Source organism: Coffea arabica, chromosome 4c (genome assembly GCF_036785885.1).
Source record: "Coffea arabica cultivar ET-39 chromosome 4c, Coffea Arabica ET-39 HiFi, whole genome shotgun sequence".
NCBI lineage: Eukaryota > Viridiplantae > Streptophyta > Magnoliopsida > Gentianales > Rubiaceae > Coffea > Coffea arabica.
The window spans coordinates 44,518,268-44,535,186 of NC_092316.1; the positions used below are offsets into that span (position 1 = coordinate 44,518,268).

General features: G+C 35.9%; 3 protein-coding genes across 7 annotated transcripts; 1 reads left to right on the forward strand and 2 right to left on the reverse strand.

The window, feature by feature from the left end:
- Positions 1–468: 468 nt before the first annotated feature.
- LOC113738545 (SNAP25 homologous protein SNAP33) lies at positions 469–5,628 on the forward strand. The gene is made up of 6 exons (XM_027265779.2): positions 469–775; positions 1,801–2,383; positions 3,958–4,051; positions 4,227–4,357; positions 5,084–5,181; positions 5,295–5,628. The coding sequence occupies exons 2-6, from the start codon at positions 1,898–1,900 to the stop codon at positions 5,392–5,394; spliced, it is 909 nt and encodes a 302-aa protein (XP_027121580.2). The 5' UTR covers positions 469–775; positions 1,801–1,897; the 3' UTR covers positions 5,395–5,628.
- A 1,497-nt stretch (positions 5,629–7,125) lies between these two features.
- On the reverse strand, positions 7,126–10,791 carry LOC113738662 (uncharacterized). Its single transcript, XM_027265904.2, has 2 exons — positions 10,402–10,791; positions 7,126–7,169 (listed from the first exon to the last, which is right to left on the reverse strand). Coding segments are annotated over exons 1-2 (306 nt in total). The 5' UTR covers positions 10,707–10,791; the 3' UTR covers positions 7,126–7,168.
- Positions 10,792–12,549: 1,758 nt separating this feature from the next.
- Positions 12,550–16,854, reverse strand: LOC113738739 (pentatricopeptide repeat-containing protein At2g40240, mitochondrial-like). Of its 5 annotated transcripts, none has more exons than XM_072046244.1 (3): positions 16,112–16,854; positions 14,873–14,973; positions 12,550–13,914 (listed from the first exon to the last, which is right to left on the reverse strand). In XM_072046244.1, exon 3 carries the CDS (start codon positions 13,850–13,852, stop codon positions 12,884–12,886), a length of 969 nt encoding a protein of 322 aa, XP_071902345.1. In that variant the 5' UTR covers positions 13,853–13,914; positions 14,873–14,973; positions 16,112–16,854; the 3' UTR covers positions 12,550–12,883. The 5 variants fall into 5 exon arrangements, with proteins under 5 accessions (XP_071902345.1, XP_027121796.1, XP_027121790.1 ...); XM_027265995.2 differs by having other exon boundaries at positions 14,870–14,973; XM_027265989.2 differs by having other exon boundaries at positions 14,837–14,973.
- Positions 16,855–16,919: the final 65 nt, after the last annotated feature.

The following is a 16,919-nucleotide window of genomic DNA, read 5'->3' on the forward strand; positions in this document are numbered from 1 at the left end:
TTTTTTGCCCCTTCTTTTCTCTTTCCTTAACAAAATCCCTTCCATTTCGAAAAAATAGCCAAATAAACAAAAAAAAATTACAAAGAAAACGTAAATTTTCACCTTAAGTTAAAGGAAAGATCAATTGTTCCTTGAGAAGAAACAGAATAAGAGAAATTTTTTATAAAAAATAAAGAAAATATAAGAAACTAAAACTTGAAAAATAGGTAAATAGATAAAGCAATAGAAATCTATAATGTCAAAAATTGAACTATTTTGTTTTTTTAAAAAAAATGGTTGAACTACTTATTTCTTCCCATTAAAAGAGCTTATAAAAGTACTAATATTAGTAATATTTGTTTCAGTAGATTTCCACAATAAATTCAAAAATTTAAATATTTCATGAGATAGGATATTCAGGTTAAAAAATAACAAAAAAACACAAAAAAAAGGAAATAAAAGATTCAAAAATAGGAGCCGTGTTGTAGTCTCGTAGACAAGGAGAAGTCATACCAGTTCCTGTTCCAACTTCTCCCATTTTCTTCCTACCTTCCTTCTTCCCAAAGATCCATTCAAACCAACAGAAATCCTCCAACCCAACTGATCAATTCGTATATAAATTGCTGCCCACTTCAATATTTTGGTTAACTACAAAAGCCCACCAACATCTCCTGCTTTTATCTCCATTTTTGCTGTCAAAACAGGTTCTTGAAAGCCAAGAAAGGGCTTTTCCTGTGCCTTGTGAAAAGTCCAAGATTGTCCGTTTTCACGTCTTGATCTCTTGATTCAATCTCAGGTACTTCCCACTCTCTCCTCCTTTTCTTTCTGTTCTTGTTCTAGGTTTGCTTTTTTCCGGGATATACCCTCAAATCTCTTTACTTGACTTTGTCTACAACATTTCTGATGTCTGTGTTGGTTTATTCAAGTCTATGTTCTTGTTTTCGTAACTCTTTTTGTCATGGTTTCATTGGTTCATGTACTTGTATAGGTTGACTTCTGTGTAGCCCACGTCCTAAATTTTCTTGATTTCTTCTTCTTCTTCATGAATTAGGAGTATAAATGTATATGGTGGTTCTACTTTGTTTGTTATTTTTGTTTGGACGGGGGTACTTTTTTTTAAAAAAATTTTAAGTGAAGAGGGTGGTGGGGTTGGGGCGGAGAGGAGGTTAGGACGGTTGGGGGGGGGGGGCTGATTCGGTGGTTTAACTTCGTGTTTGATTGCTTTGAATATGGAATGTGTGGTTGCTGAGAGAAACCGGAAAGAAAGTTGGGAAAGAGATCAAGGCTTATTTTTCATACCCTGCTGTTATAGAAGGAATGAATGGTTGAGAATGTTTCGAGAACTCTATAGACGCTGTTTTTCTTTTTTCTGTATGTAGAAATTTCATTGTCAAGATCGCATTATTCTCTTAATTGACATACAAGCTTAAAGGATCAGGATTTATTTGTTTTTCCAAATTACTAATTATCTCTGTAGACATGGCTCGTGCTGCTTTTTGATGAGTGATTTCTGCATATTTGATTTTTTTTTTTGGGCCTTGTTATGAAAGATTTTTCAAAGGATGCTACGCTTGAGTGTTGCTGATAAAGGGAAGTAGTTCCTCGGTTCAAGAACTTTTCCGTCCTTTAAGTTAATTATCTGTTTAGCTTCTTCCTAGCTTTTTTCTGTTATCTATTCTTGATGCTCTTTCTATCATTTGTTTTTAGTTTCTATCTTGATGATTGAGATGTTTTTTTAAACTGTGTTGGTTTAATTTCTAGTTGCTCAGGTTAACTCCTACATTGGTGTTGCCAGCTCTAACAAGTTTATCTTCTTTTCAGGCTCACTTTGCATTTTGCAAATATTGTTCAGGGATACTGCTTCAGAATCTAACTCTCTGTATTGCCGTATCTGAATTTGCATAGCTAGTTTTTCAAGATGTTTGGTCACAAGAAATCTCCACTGCATAGGAACGCTAGACATACCTCAGTTGACTCTAGAATTTCTGGCTCAAATCCTTTTGATTCTGATGGTGAGTCAGATAACAAGCAAGCCCTAACAACCTCCAGGAGGACTTCTTCAGAGCCTTCACTAGTTACCCAAAACACGAGTACCAACCCATTTGATGATGAAGAGGTCAAAGGGACTTCATCGTCATCATATATCTCCAATCATTCTGCTAGAAATAAATACAAAAATGATTTCCGTGACTCAGGAGGATTAGAGAACCAAACTGTTCAAGAGTTGGAGAACTATTCTGTTTATAGAGCTGAAGAGACAACAAAGGCGGTGAATGGTTGCCTGAAGATTGCTGAGGAAATGAGAGAGGATGCTACTAAAACATTGGTGACCTTGCATCATCAGGGTGAACAAATAACAAGGACGCATCATGCTGCTGCAGACATTGACCATGATCTTAGCAGGGTATGGTTTACTGAATTAACTAATTCTAACCCCAAGCTTCGCGGTTTATTTGTCTGATTTTAGAAGAAAGTTTTGTTTATGCATCCTGTTGGCCACCTTCATGACTCTTCCTGGCTGATTGATTTCAAATGTTTAAGCTCTGATTATGTATATGGAGATCAGAAATCTGAACCTTTCCCTCTCGCATTCCCTTTAGGGAATTGATGAGAATGCTAGATTAAGAAAGAAGTGGCTGACTTTATTGAAGAATGGTGTCAGTAGATTAGGACCACTAATTAGTAATTCATTGTTCATAAGCATTTTGTTACCGATGGCTTATCAGTGCAATGTCTTGAAGTTGATTAATTAGGGTTTACTTTTGACTTTGTTCCAAGTCTTGGTGTAGATAGGGATTCCACTGCATTACGTGTAAGTTTTCCTTCTTTTTTCAGCTAATATTTTAGATTGGCCTTCTTTTTGTCTTCCTTTCCCCCTTTTAAGATTAGGTATATAGGAGAGACCAGTGGAAATTTTACATTTTTTCTCATGATTGCAATAGTTAAATAAATATCATTACCTTTAACTACGAAGAATGGTGCAATAACATATAACTAGCCTTTCGAGTGCTAAGACTATTTCTATGCTTTGCTAATTGATGGATAGATTACAATTTTGTCATTTGATCTTTCACTCATCACCATTTGATGTAATGAACTAGATGCAATGAGTGCTATTCTGAAGGACAATTTCTATTAGATGTTTAAACCTAAGTATGCAGAAGAACTGAGACTTGTCATGGAATATTTATCACACTTTATTTAGGCACTGTTTCAAGATAGATTTTATTGTAATGTTGATTTAAACATAATTTATCAGCATTTTTATTGTTCTTTTACCATGCCCTTTGCTTTATGGTGGGATGTTGCTCTCCTATTGCATTGAATTCCACCGAGTGTTTCACTATTTTTATTATTTATTTTTTTATTATTATTGTTATTTATTTTTTTGCTTGTTGCATAATACATATGAAGCTGCTATTTTCAATGGAAAGTTTCGGTCTTATGGACTTAAGTTGGAAGCATGCCTAAACTTTTTTTGACATATTACCTTTTTTATCCACTTTAAGTTTGATGCAATCTTGTTCAATGCCAAGTAACATTCCTTTTGTCTTGTAAATTATTCCTTCGAGTTCTAATTCTCAAGGAATATAGGGGATTTTATGAACATCCTGTTTATTTTGTAGAAGGTTTCCAACTTAATCCATTATGTTAGATTGCCTTGTCTTTTTTAACATGATGCTGCAAATCTTCCATTTCCAGTATTTGCACGCAATACTCTTTTCCAATTGCAAATATGTGTGAGTAGGAATTTATCAGCTAGGAAAAACTATAGAACACTGCAAGCATAGTTGAGATTTGTGTTGATCATTTGCTGTGGAATCCCTGTGTCCATTTTATTGGCCCCTAAGTCATGCTTATCTCCTCATTTGGTTTCCATTTTTTGTTTTTATTGCCTGTTTTTGTCCCGTGGTTCCATATCCTTGTGTATATGCATGATTATCCTAGAGGCTGAAGTTGTTTGATGTACAATCTCAGGGTGAAAAGCTTTTGGGAAGTCTAGGAGGCATGTTTTCAAAGACTTGGAAGCCTAAAAAGACTCGTCCGATAACAGGGCCCATAATAACAAGAGGTTAATTATCCTATGTTTTCTTTTTCATCATTGTCTCATTTTCATTTTGCATGCTCAAAAACTTAATTGTTGAAGGGAAGATGATGGCTTTTGTAAGTAAATTGATAAACAGAGTTGGAGGTGAGGTCAGGTGGTTGAACATGTCTGTTATATTAATTTTCTGTTTATTTTGCAGATGATCCAGTTTATAGAAAGGGTAGCCATCTAGAGCAGAGGGAGAAATTAGGATTGACTTCAGCACCGCAAGGAAGGTCAAATTCACGAGCTCCACCTGCTGAACCAACAACTGCATTGCAGAAAGTTGAGGTATGCTACTACCTGATCGAGGATACCATTAAATGAGTGCCAAACTAGAGGTTGATTTTCAAAGAATCAGTGTTCAAGAAATGTTTGATTGAATGACCACAAATGCTGAGCCACAGGAAGTAGCAATAGTAGTTTGCACAGAAAATTCGTTATTGTTATTTGCGCCACATCTTTAGAGCTGTGATCTAAGTTAAAAAACTAGTTAGTTGTTTATGATAATGACAGGATTAAAAGATGGTCTTTTCTTCTTGTCAGTGACTGCAAGGTCTGGTATAGGTCACAGTGCTGCCATACTTGTTTGCTTATAAGGGTCTTTTCTTGGTAAATTTGCTTCTGCATTTATGATTTGATTCACACTGCCAGCACATATATAGTGTGATGAGAGATTTAGATAAAGTTTATGTTGTATGTGTTGATATTTATTACTCTAGCACTTTGATGGTTGATATTGTTTTTATTCAAACGCTTGCACTCTTGGATTCTCTCTCAAGTAATAAGTTCACGAGCATTCTCTGTTCACCGTCTTACTCCTTAAAGCACCTGTCTTTTGGTGGTTGATTTGTATGATTTGATTTCAATTGCCCTGTGTTAATTCAATTGTATGATATAGATTGCCTGTTTCTTTTTTTTTTTTTTTTTTTCATTTATCTAATTGATGACTGCCATACATTTTGGAAAGGAGCTATGTTACAATATTGAACTGATTTCGCATGTTGTATATCTCAGGTAGAAAAGGTCAAGCAGGATGATGCGCTGTCAGACTTGAGTAATATCTTAGGGGAACTAAAGGAAATGGCTGTTGACATGGGATCAGAGCTTGAAAGGTTACACACACACACTCTCTCTCTCTCTTTCTTAGTTGCTAATATGCTGCCTACTCGCTAATGCAGTCTCTAATCATCTTTTGATTTTCCATTCTCTATCTTGAACATTGCAGGCAGAACAAGGGCTTGGAACATCTTGAGACTGATGTGGAGGAGCTTAACTTCAGAGTCAAGGGTGCCGCTCAGCGCGGTCGCCGGTTGCTGGGAAAGTAGGAAACAGAGCCCACAGGACATGCAGTCAACATTGGCATGAAGCCTGAACTGTCCATTTTAATCCACACTTTTGGACCATTTGCAAATTATACCTGCACTTCTACCCATTCATTGAATTCTGTCTAATACCATGCATTTCCCTTTGCAACCTGTAACAGATAAAGCAAAAAAAATTGATTGATCGTTCCTGAATCTCTTAACCTGCTGCGAATGAACCAGGACATGTTTCTTTTCTGTGCTGATCCAATATAAATTTCTCACACCCGTTATATTTTGCTTGTTTGTTAACAATTTCTCTGAGGTCAAATTCCAAATTCAGTGCGTAATGTTTACCTCCTAGCAAAGCACTTTCACTGTTCCAAAAAGGAAAACAACACCAATAGTTCCTCGTATTTAATTAATGTTAAATTTTATCCCTAACAAACAAAATGAAGCATTTTAGTCCTTTACCAATTCAAAAGTTACATTTTTTGTGGGTCATTGAACACATATACAACCATATTTTCAATACAAAAAGTCACGGACGCATCACCTGTTCTAAATCTAAACGGCTGTATAATTTTAATCCATGTTTGCACAAGTAACTATGCAAATATCAATTTTCAGTTTGATAAAAAGAAAAAAGAAAAGAATACTAAAGGATCCTATAGAATTTCTTCCAATTTCCTCGATTCAGAAACCCCGCAACCACTAATTTCACTTCCTCAATCAAGCCTACACTTCTCTTCGATCCCTTTTCTCCAACTTCCTCCACCATTGTACCCTCCCTTTCCCCTCTCTACTGCCACCAACCCTTCCCCAAAACCTCTCCTCCTCCTCTTCCTTTTGAGATTTTGGGGAAGAAGATAAGAAAAGAAGATTTTGGGTAGAAAATGAGAAAAGATGAAAAAGATTTGTAAATGTGGGGAGTTTTCCATTTCCCAAACTTGTCATTTCTATCCATTTTGAATTTTTGATCACTAAATTGTATCTCTCCAAAATGGGTTTGTTTAGGTCAAGAAAATTCATAGGCACATTATAAATTCCATGAGATTTTTTGTGATCAGGGTTAGTTTTTTTTTTTCCATTAGGTTTTGTTTGACAAATTTTTGAACTATACAGGTTTTTTTAAACTTCTTGAGTATTTCTGTCATTTTATGAAGAAAAAAATTAGTTGTAGAATAGTTGGAAGGAGTTGTAGACTAATATAGAGAAAGAGAAAGAAAAAATGTGATCAATTTTTAAATTTGCTCCTTGAATTTCTGAAATTTTGTCTGGACGTGATTATTTCCAAAGAAAATATGGCTAAAATTACATTTACTGATAGAAAACAGGTCCATTTTGAATTTGTGAGGAACTAAAATATTTTATTTTGTATATGAAGGATTAAAAGTTAACATCGATAAATGTCAAGTAATGTGACGGACGATTAGTGTCGTTTTTTCCTTCCAAAAATTTGAAGTGTGTGATAATGATCAACTCATTAGTAACAGTGACGCCACAATTGAACTGCAGAATAAGTGGGTAGTACCTGCCAAAGTACCAGATCAACCTTAACAGAGCTAAAAAGCCCGCACTACACCCGGGAAGACAATCGAAGGCATCTTTGGATGATACAACAGATGCTAAATGTCTTATTCTGTTTATCTACTAGAGCGAACGAGCTCTTGTTCTTCTTCTAGGACCATAAAACAGAAGAAAAAAATGGTGGAATACATCAAGTGTGTACTCAGATACACATATCTTCAATAATTTCCATTTTTCCTTCTTTCATTGGCTTCTTCGTCACAAGAATCCTGCAACATCATTTCAAAGGCAGGTTAATACAGTATTCACCAAGCACAAATAATAAACAAAGGGAAAGAAACTACAAAATCCATCAAACAAGTAGGCCAATGGATCTTTCAGCCCCTTGCAGAACTACCATATCACACCCAATCCTCCCCCTCACTTGTAAATTTGGAGTTAAAGGAACCGTTACTTCTGTTAGAATTGAGGGTGAACATTAAAAACTCAAAAAACATAAATGAAAAACACACCCTTTGCGACATGATCTTCCTTCTTCATTTTCCCATTGTTCCTCTCTTCTTATTCATTGTTTTCTTTTACAAGAAGCAAGAATTAGGGCTGAAACCTCATTTAATACTAGGAAGAAGCCACTCAGAATATTACAAATTCAAAATCAATAAGCGAAAAATCCAGATGAAACAGGTGAAGTATCGGATCTGCATCAGTGAACAAAGATGAAGATCGTTGTTGGCATCAGTAAGTTCAACTAGCACTGTCATGGGGATAAACTATCGAAATCAGCTTGTTTCAACAATTTGATGTACGAGAGAATGTGAAACAGGATTAAAAGGAAGGATCATCAATGAACATTAAAAGATAGGAGTTCCTTACTCTTTTAATTATTGCAGCTCAATCTTTCAGCTGCATGCTTTTATATGATGAAACACCCAACCAAGCAATTGGATTACCCACAACCACTGCCTCCCCCTTCCCCTTTTCTAAATTAAATCAAGCACAGACACAAATAGAGGAACCAATTGCCACGATCACAACTAATTGGTGCACATAGCAGACTAATCTCAACAGGCGCATGAGGTCTAAGATTCTATTCACACTAAAACTTCTTGCAGCCACCGGCAAAGCGCATGTTGGGCTACCTAGAGATTGGGCCTTGCAGAGTGGTCCATGCACCCAATGGCCGTCAATCAACATAGGATCATGCCGCTCCATTAACAAAAAAGAAAAAGAACACGTAACAGACTCAGAAATTTAACAAGCCAAAGAAATTTGAGATTCTCAGTAAAATCTAGGCTTGAGGGGCTCACCAGCGTAGGAGGGCGAAGAGCGACGAAGTGACAGATGATTGGTTATAGGGATTGAGAAGAGATAGAGGCACATCTGTGCCTTTTTTTTTTTTGGTTTTTTTTTTTGGGGGGGGGGGGGGGGGGGGGGGGGAGGGGGGTGGGCGTGGGGGAGAGAGAGGGAGAGCAGGCCATGTGACGTGTGGTCATTGCAACTATTATAAAGGGAGTTGTGTTTCTGCATGAAGAAAGGAGGAAGACGGAGAAGAAAAAGAAAAAAAAATTAAAAGTAACAGGTAAAGAGAGTGGTTCAGGCATCTTGATGGCCAAAGTTGCGATATGTTATTCCTAAAATTTATAAAACAATGACATCCAAATTCTGACTTCTAAAACTCAACCAAAAAGCTTTGAAACCTTTGCATCAAAATGGTTGAAGGTTACATGCCCTTGTCTAGACACCAACAACTAAAGCTGGATCTACTACTACCTCAAATGACCGGTTCAAATTTAGTTAGGTCAATTACTACTATATCTCAAGCTTAACAGCCTTTAGAGGTCTTCCTAAAGTAGCTCTGAGGTCATCAATCACCTTTATTATGTCCAATTAGCATTGCCACAAGACAACATAAAGATGTAACACTCAAGTGGATTAGGCAAAACTGCACTAACCATCAAATGTGTCTGTGATTTACTGTACAGCACTAGCTCTTTGATCTGCATCTTCTTAATACAAATTCCACCCTACTTTTCTAAAAGCTAACCTGAAGAACATTTCACAAATGACAGAACAGCATGCAATACAAACCCTGACCTCAAGCTCTTCTACTGCGCTCCCCTCTCCCTCGGTAGAGGTCCCTCCGTCAACCTAGCCATTTGACATCCCATTAGGATCAAAATCTTCTATACTGCAATTACCTAGACATTCGTCCTCTATTCTTCTTCAATAAGAAAGTTCTTAGATGCCACAATACAGATAGCAAAAGCATGCCACGAGCCAAATCTAACATGAAGAAAATCTAAAGGTCACCAATACATTAGCAAACAAAGATATTTGCCTTAAAAAATTAAAAGCAAAAAGGAAAATGAAGAGAACAGAATACCATTAACACATTCTAGCTCTTAGCAACCGCTTTTTCTACAGCTAGCTCTATTCTTTCTTTTTAACTTTTCCTGCATCAAAGTCTTTGTACATCACTAGTTTGCAATTAGTGTTTTAACTGACCAAGTATGGTAGATAGTTGCAACAAATTCTTCATCATGAAGTACACTGTAAATTTGACTACTCTCAGGAGCTAGTTAATTCACTATACAACAAAACTCTAGTGAACAAAGATGGCCATTCTGTTCAAAAAAGAAAAGAAAAATGAACAATAAAGAAAGAAAGACATTTCAGAAAAATGAGATTTGCCAAATCATGCAAGTCCTACAAGAGAACTTCCTTACACAGAATTCGTCCTGCTCTTCCTCAAGCAAGAGGTGGTAAAATATGTAAAGACTATGACTAGGTAATCTAGCCGCTACAAGTGAAAATCACTATTTCACATTTTACTAGGGTTTATAATCATCAAAAACTAGACAAAATGCAAAATATTTACCTTTTTAGCAGATTGGTTGGAGAAATAGTGTAACAGCCCTTACTAAAATGGATAAATAATGAACTTAACACACTAGCCCACAATTCTATTACTAAGCCAATGTACATCTATGTCGTAGGACAAAACCAGAATACTTTTCTCCAAATAATAACAGCTCATAACTAGCTAATATAGAACACAACAGAAGGAAACAATTTCCCCATTTTGTCGATCACTTAACATAAGAACACAGCAATGATTTTGCTCAAAACTAAATCTAAAAACAACTTTGATCGGCTTAATGCTTATTCAAAAACATGTATATTGCTGAACTAAATGCAAGCCTGAAACAATATATTGTCCCAACTCCCAAGGTGTATATCTGACTTGAAAAATACCTATCAAAACGTACTCAAATCCGCAATTCACCAGAAATTAATCCTTAATCAACAACTACAAAGCAAACTTAATCCCTAAACTATTATCAAGTTTCTTCATTTCCCCAACAAAAAAGGGGGAAAGGAAGAACACAAAATTCCGAATTAATGGAACACTAAACCGAAGACCCAATTCAAATTATTCAACGAAAACTTAAAACTGTCATAAAATAAAGAAAAGAAAAAGCTGAACAATTCTGGACTTACTATGACAAAATTTGAGGCAATTTTTCTGGTAAAGCAGAGTGGTTGAGTTCCATGATGCTTTTAAGTTTAGGGGCGTAGAGGGAATAGACTACGGCCTGTCTTTTGGCGACTTCTAGCTGGGACTTGCCGTCGGCGAAGGCCGCGCAGATTGACGATGGGTCGGAGATGTCCTTGTTGTGGCGAAAACCGTCGACGGTTCGGCGCTTGGTGTACTCTCGGATGTTGTAGTCGGAAAAGCCACGCGCCGTCCGTAACAGTGACCGGAAAAGCGAAAGCACCTCGCCTCTTGAAGGCGTCGCCGCCATTTTCTACGAACCGAAATTCCAAAAGATAGAGAGAGATAGAGAGAGAGAGAGAGCTGTGCCCTGTGATTAATGGTCTGGAAAATTTTTTTTATTATTATTTACTTAATTATATGTGTCTGGAATTGTTTTTTTTTTCTCTTTTTAATTTTCCAACTAAGAAAATCCCTTTTTTTTTTGGTTTTTTGTTTTGGACTTTGTTTTATCAAGGGGAAAAAAATGGGTGATTCAACTCTAGGCATAAGAATCCTTTTTAAATTTGATTACAATCTTGACTTCCCAATTATTACTAAATGGTGTCAAAAAAAAAAAAAGATTTTGCACATCATCTCGTGTGGAAACACTCGAGAGACTGCAAAAAAAATTTTTCGTAGAAGAATTAAAAGAAATTAAAAAAATTAATTCAATATTTACATTTATTTCATTTTATTCTATAAACATAATTTAAAAGTTTACTCCACCAAATGAATAGTTTAAAAGGTTTACCATTTTCCAAATCTTATTTTTTTGGGGTGAAGTAATGATTTGCATCAAATTAAACAGAGTTTGTTACAAACTATCTTTTAGTAAAGAGTTATTTTGTTTGAAGTTAAATAACTAATTTAAAGAGAGAGAGAAAGAGAGGGAGAGAGAATTGTTTAAAATATTTCTTACATCTCGTTAAATAATTTTTTTTATTATTCACCTTTGAAATGTTAATTTTACGTCCTTTATAAATTCAAGTGAGTAAATTTTGATTCTAACGTAATTTTTTGACCATATATGTGTTTGGATTGTAAATTATTTGAGATATTTTTACTGTAGCACTTTTTGTGATGTGATATATGTGAGATAAAAAGGTAATTGGGAAAATAAAAAGGTGTATTGGAAATTGTAACGGTGATGTAAGCAAATATATTTGGGCAAATAATCTCCTGTCCAAACACATTTTAACCTGAAATCACTATATAACTCACATATAGTCATTTTTTTATATACAAAAAGTTGCACTCTACTTGTTTAGCGCAAAATTAAATATAAATTGGGAAAGATCCCACTTTTTTAGGGAAAAAATGAATATGATGTCAATCAAATTCTATTTTTTTTAGGGATAAAAATGAATATATATATATATATATATATATATAATGTCATTTATTTAACTATAAATGGAATCTAACTTTTTTGCCCCAAAAAAATGATCATGTGTGGGTTATATGAGGGGTAAAAAAGTAGTTGAAAATTTAAATTGTGATCAAATTTTACCAACTTAATTTTGTAAGGGAAGTAAAATTACTATTTTAAAAGTGAAAGATACAAAAAATTCATTTGATGAAATGAAATATAAGGAATGTTTTAGTTGAAAATTTAAATTGTGATCAAATTTTACCAACTTAATTTTGTAAGGGAAGTAAAATTACTATTTTAAAAGTGAAAGATACAAAAAATTCATTTGATGAAATGAAAGATAATGAATGTTTTGAACGATTTTTCCTTAAAAAAATTCTTCAAAACATAATTTAATTTTTTTTTTTTTTGTACCCTATACCCGACACCAGGCACTTTGGAGGTTTATAGCAAGTTTTCTCATTCTTTGCTTTTTCAATGGTGGTTTCAGATTTACTTTGAATCTTATGATATTTTTTGTTTGTTTAACTCTCTAGCTAGAGTAATTGTACTTGTCAAATGCTCCAAGTAGGCAAAGATCATTGCTGAATTTAAGCAAATAAGCACTCCTGCACAATTCTTGAAATAAACGAAAGGTCAGCCATATGTATTTTAGAAATGAAATATGTACATGACCTTTTTTTTTTTTTAATTAAAAGGCCATAAATGTTGTTACTTATAATAGAAAAAGATTTGAACATCTACGAGGAAATTATCTACCATGGTGTTACAAATATGATTTCCACATTCGCGTACACAATTTGAGGGTATTGTGATACCCAACCTAATGCTCAAGACTGCTTCATTTTTCCCTATCCCTGAGATTGAGAATGAGCTCCTATGTCCACTTTATAAGCAGACTTTGTGTATGAGATCCTATGCTAGTCCTGTAATAACAATATTGCACTTCACAAGTAGTGCAAAACAGGCATAAAAAAAAAAAAAATTGTTGTGACTGCTTGAGGATCAAAGGTGCCTTCATGATGCTCTATTTGATTTCCAGTGCAACTATAAAAGAACTTTGTATTGCTATTCTAGTTACAGCAAAGACAAAAATCCTTCAATTTCTCCCCCAAATTTATACCCCTTCTCTTCATCTCCTTCAGAACAAACTTAGCCTCGTCCAATCTATCCAACTTAATCAAACGGCTAGCCAGAATTCCAAAATTCTCATAATCCAACCCTTGATCTTTGCCAGCATAGCTCATTACAAACTCCACTGTCTCTGCATAACAGCCATTCCTAAGCATTGCATTGATAACGTGAGCATGCGTGCTGTATAATGCTGGCACTCCATAATCCAGCATCCTCCTCAACACCATCAAAGCCCCATCTATTCTCCCAGCTCTACATGCTCCCAATACAAGTGCATCATAAGTTCTACTATCTGCTCCCATTTTATCCTCCTCCATTTTTGTCAGCAGGTAAGCAGCTGAAGTCAGATCCCCACCATAACAATGAGCAGTCAGCAAATAATTATAAGCAGTCAGATCAGGCTTAATTCCATACTCTCTCATCACCTGCATCACACGCCATGCTTCATCCATATTCTTTTTCTTGGTCAGTTCATTCAGTATGGGATGAAATGTACAGGCATTTGCACCATACTTGTTCTGTACCATAATCTCTGCCACGTGCAGTGCTTTGGTTGTGCGATGCAACTTTGAGAGTTGGTTAACGAGGCAGTCATGTGCACTCTTCTTGGGGAACCCATGGCTGAGACCAGCAAGAATTTTTAACAGGTCATCAAGCACAGAGAGGTCTGTGGATATGAACTTGAAAGTGTTGTTGGTATAGAAGCAACCATCCCTGGTGCGCTTCATTAGGAGATGTTGCACAGTACCAAAGTCTCGGTCACGTCCTGCCTTGTTGATGAGGTAGTCATAGTTGGCAGAGCTGGGTGAATCTGTAACTAAGTTTTGGGTGCTGACATAACGAGTAGTGTTGCAAACAATTGGTGTTAATATAAGTGATTTCTGGCCGAGTTTGTGAACAACTTGCATGTTTTGGGGAGTAACAGAAGTTTTTCAAGTGCTAGCAGTGAAAGGGATCAGCCATTGGATTCCTGTGAGGAAGAGAACAAGCAAAACCCCAAGACATGAAAAGGTTAGAAGTAAGTCATTATGCTAAACAATGTACATGATAACGACAGTAGAATATAACATAGAAGTACTAAATATCGTCACAGAGCAAGAATTTAGAAATCAACTCATTCTGCAATTGTGTTAAAGCTTAAAATAAAAACTATATATATTTGAGACAGTTATGCTTCAACAGGGCTACCATGGCAACATACTAGGCCAAAAACAAAAACTAAGGAACAATGGATCCATGGTAAGTGGTATGAGTCAAGCAGCATAGACTAATAAAAGAAATTAATAATCTAACCCTTAATAGAGGCATAGCACATTGATGCAGTAATGCATATCCAGAAGCATAAATGAGGGTTACGTGAATACTTTCTAGAAGTGTGTACACCAAATAGAAGAACAAACAGCAAAAGAGGACCAATAGGTCCGAACTCCCCCCCACCCCCCACCCCAAAAGAAAAGTGAAAAAAAAAGAGCAAATGGCGCCTCCAAGTGATAGCAATCACAGCCAAAACAGAAGATTGGAAAGGGAAGAAGAATACCAAATAAAGCAGGCACAAGCAGTACCAAGTAAAAGGAACATTATAACCAATATTAAGACATTAATCAGTATGTAATATGCAAAAGTTGAAGTACTCACGAATCAACCAGATTACAACACATGTATATAACAAACAAGAAGAAAATAACACCATTAGAACTAATAACAAGAAACGACACAGATTTCATGTCTTTGCATTGCCAAGCAATTTGACAGAAAACAAATTAATAAAGTATGATAACAATCGAACTAGACCATTCAACCAGAAAGGGTAAAAAAAATATGTGTCGTCATGTCCCCTCTCTGCACCTCAACCACAAACAATTCAAGAAACCTCTGAGAGAGCCTCACTTAACTAAGTCAAAGACATGCGACGATAAAGAGGTTACCACCAAGAATCACATTCACTGAACAAGTGTAGCTGTATCATATGTCCTCCTTTACACCCATTCTTTTAGCTGTCTTGTGTTCAAGATTACAAGATTAATTATGCCTACAACAAAGAGAACAACAGAATTGTCACCCTGAAAAATTTACAGAGGAATCAGCTACTGGAGGACTCCAAAAACACAGGGCAACTAACAAAACCAACATCAAGTTTAGGACAATATGCCTATCATGCAGAGAACCAAAACTGATAGCAATCACAGCTAAAGCAGAATATGAAAAGAAGAAGTATGCCAAATGAAATATGCATAACCAGTATCAAGTGGAAAGAATATTATAGATCATCAGTGATCCTGAATCGCAAGACAAGACACATAATTCAAATCTTTGCATTCATCAGTAATCTGACTGAAACCTTAGAGTTGAACTACAGCATTCAACACGATCAAATCACATGTTCAGTCATCTCCTTGGTCTACATCTCAACCATATGGGATTCAAGAAAACCTCTATAGAACAAAACTTAACTGAGTGAAGAGAGACACAAAAGACAAAAAAGGTCTCAAGAATCAGATTCACTATACAAGTAAGTTTTCCAGTAACAGCTGGTGCGAAATTTGAAAATAAAATCAATTTGTGCCTAAAAAGTCACATGCTTATGTGGATGAGAAGTAGGGAATGCCTACAGCCAAGAGAACTATCTGCATTTCACCCAAAACATTTCGGATATCAATCAGCTAAAAACCACAAGAAAACTGAAAAAAATCCGAGTTCAAGTTTAGGACGAAATGTCTGTCATTAAGAGGAAGAAGTTCAAATTGATTTTCTCAACTCAAATATTTCATTCAACGAAATAACAACTGGGACATTTGAGGAAAAAAAATCCAAAAAAAAAAAAAATCTTCCCAACCCAAAAACTACCTTCGATGATATATATATATATATATATATATATATTTTTTTTTTTTTTGTTGCTAAATCTGATAAGTAATTCACGTGGCTTCAATAATAACGATTCATCAGCATTTAAGACAATTGACAAGAATCGACCTTGAATTGTAGAAAATGCAACGAAATTTGAACCATAAATTCTCATAACTAAAACTCATACAAGCTGTTCTTAATTGGCGATTAAAACAATCCCAAACAATAAAAACAAAGAAAATGCCTTAACACTGAACAATATGAAAATGAAATTTAAACAGAACCCAAATACAAAAAGGATTCAACAGCATGGAACTTACCCTGCAAGGTTTTCGTATATTCTTTCCATTTTTTTCTTCTATTTTTGGCGAATAAAAATTGAAGGGATTTTTAGGGTTTTAGAAATTAGGACTTAGGGTTTGAAAAAATGAACCCAAATCCCCCATTTGATTTGGGGCTATAATTGAGGACTTGAGCTCCAATTTTAAGTCGGAGACTTAGCAGCTGTTGCTTGAAGGCGTGGTATTGCTGCGCCTCCCAGGCAACGCCTTTAGTGTGGGGCCATTTACAGGCTACAGCAGTGCTCTTGTCTACCTATATAGTAAAAGCGCGAATGAGGTTGTCAAGTGTGGTGGTTTTGTGCTGACGTGGCTCGTTTTTATTGGCTGAAATTTGGTCGTCAATCACGTGGAACTCGCGTGCTTTCGCTGGAAGGAGAAGTGCCATTCTTGCTGTTGTCCGACGAGAAGAAAGCTGGACCTTCGGTTTTTAAGAAGAAACATTTCTCTGTAGCATGGCCATCATTTCTTTTTTTTCTTTTCTTTTCTCTGGTCGGCAGATTGCCAGCTGAGTCATCTTGGGAAATGTAATTCTTCTTCTCTTGCTTTTGTTTGTCCGAGAGAGAAGAAGAAGGACCTTCAGTTTTTTGGCTGAGATTTGGCCGTCAATCGCGTGGGGCTTGTGTGCTCTTGCTGGGAAGTGCAATTCTTCTTGTCTTGCTTTTGTCCGAGAGAGAAGCAGAAGGACCTCCGGTTTTGACGATAAACGTTGCCAGCTTAGTGAGATTGGCGGCTGGTGATGGTTTGATTGATGATGATAGCTGTTTGGTGATGGGCTCAATGTGGTTGG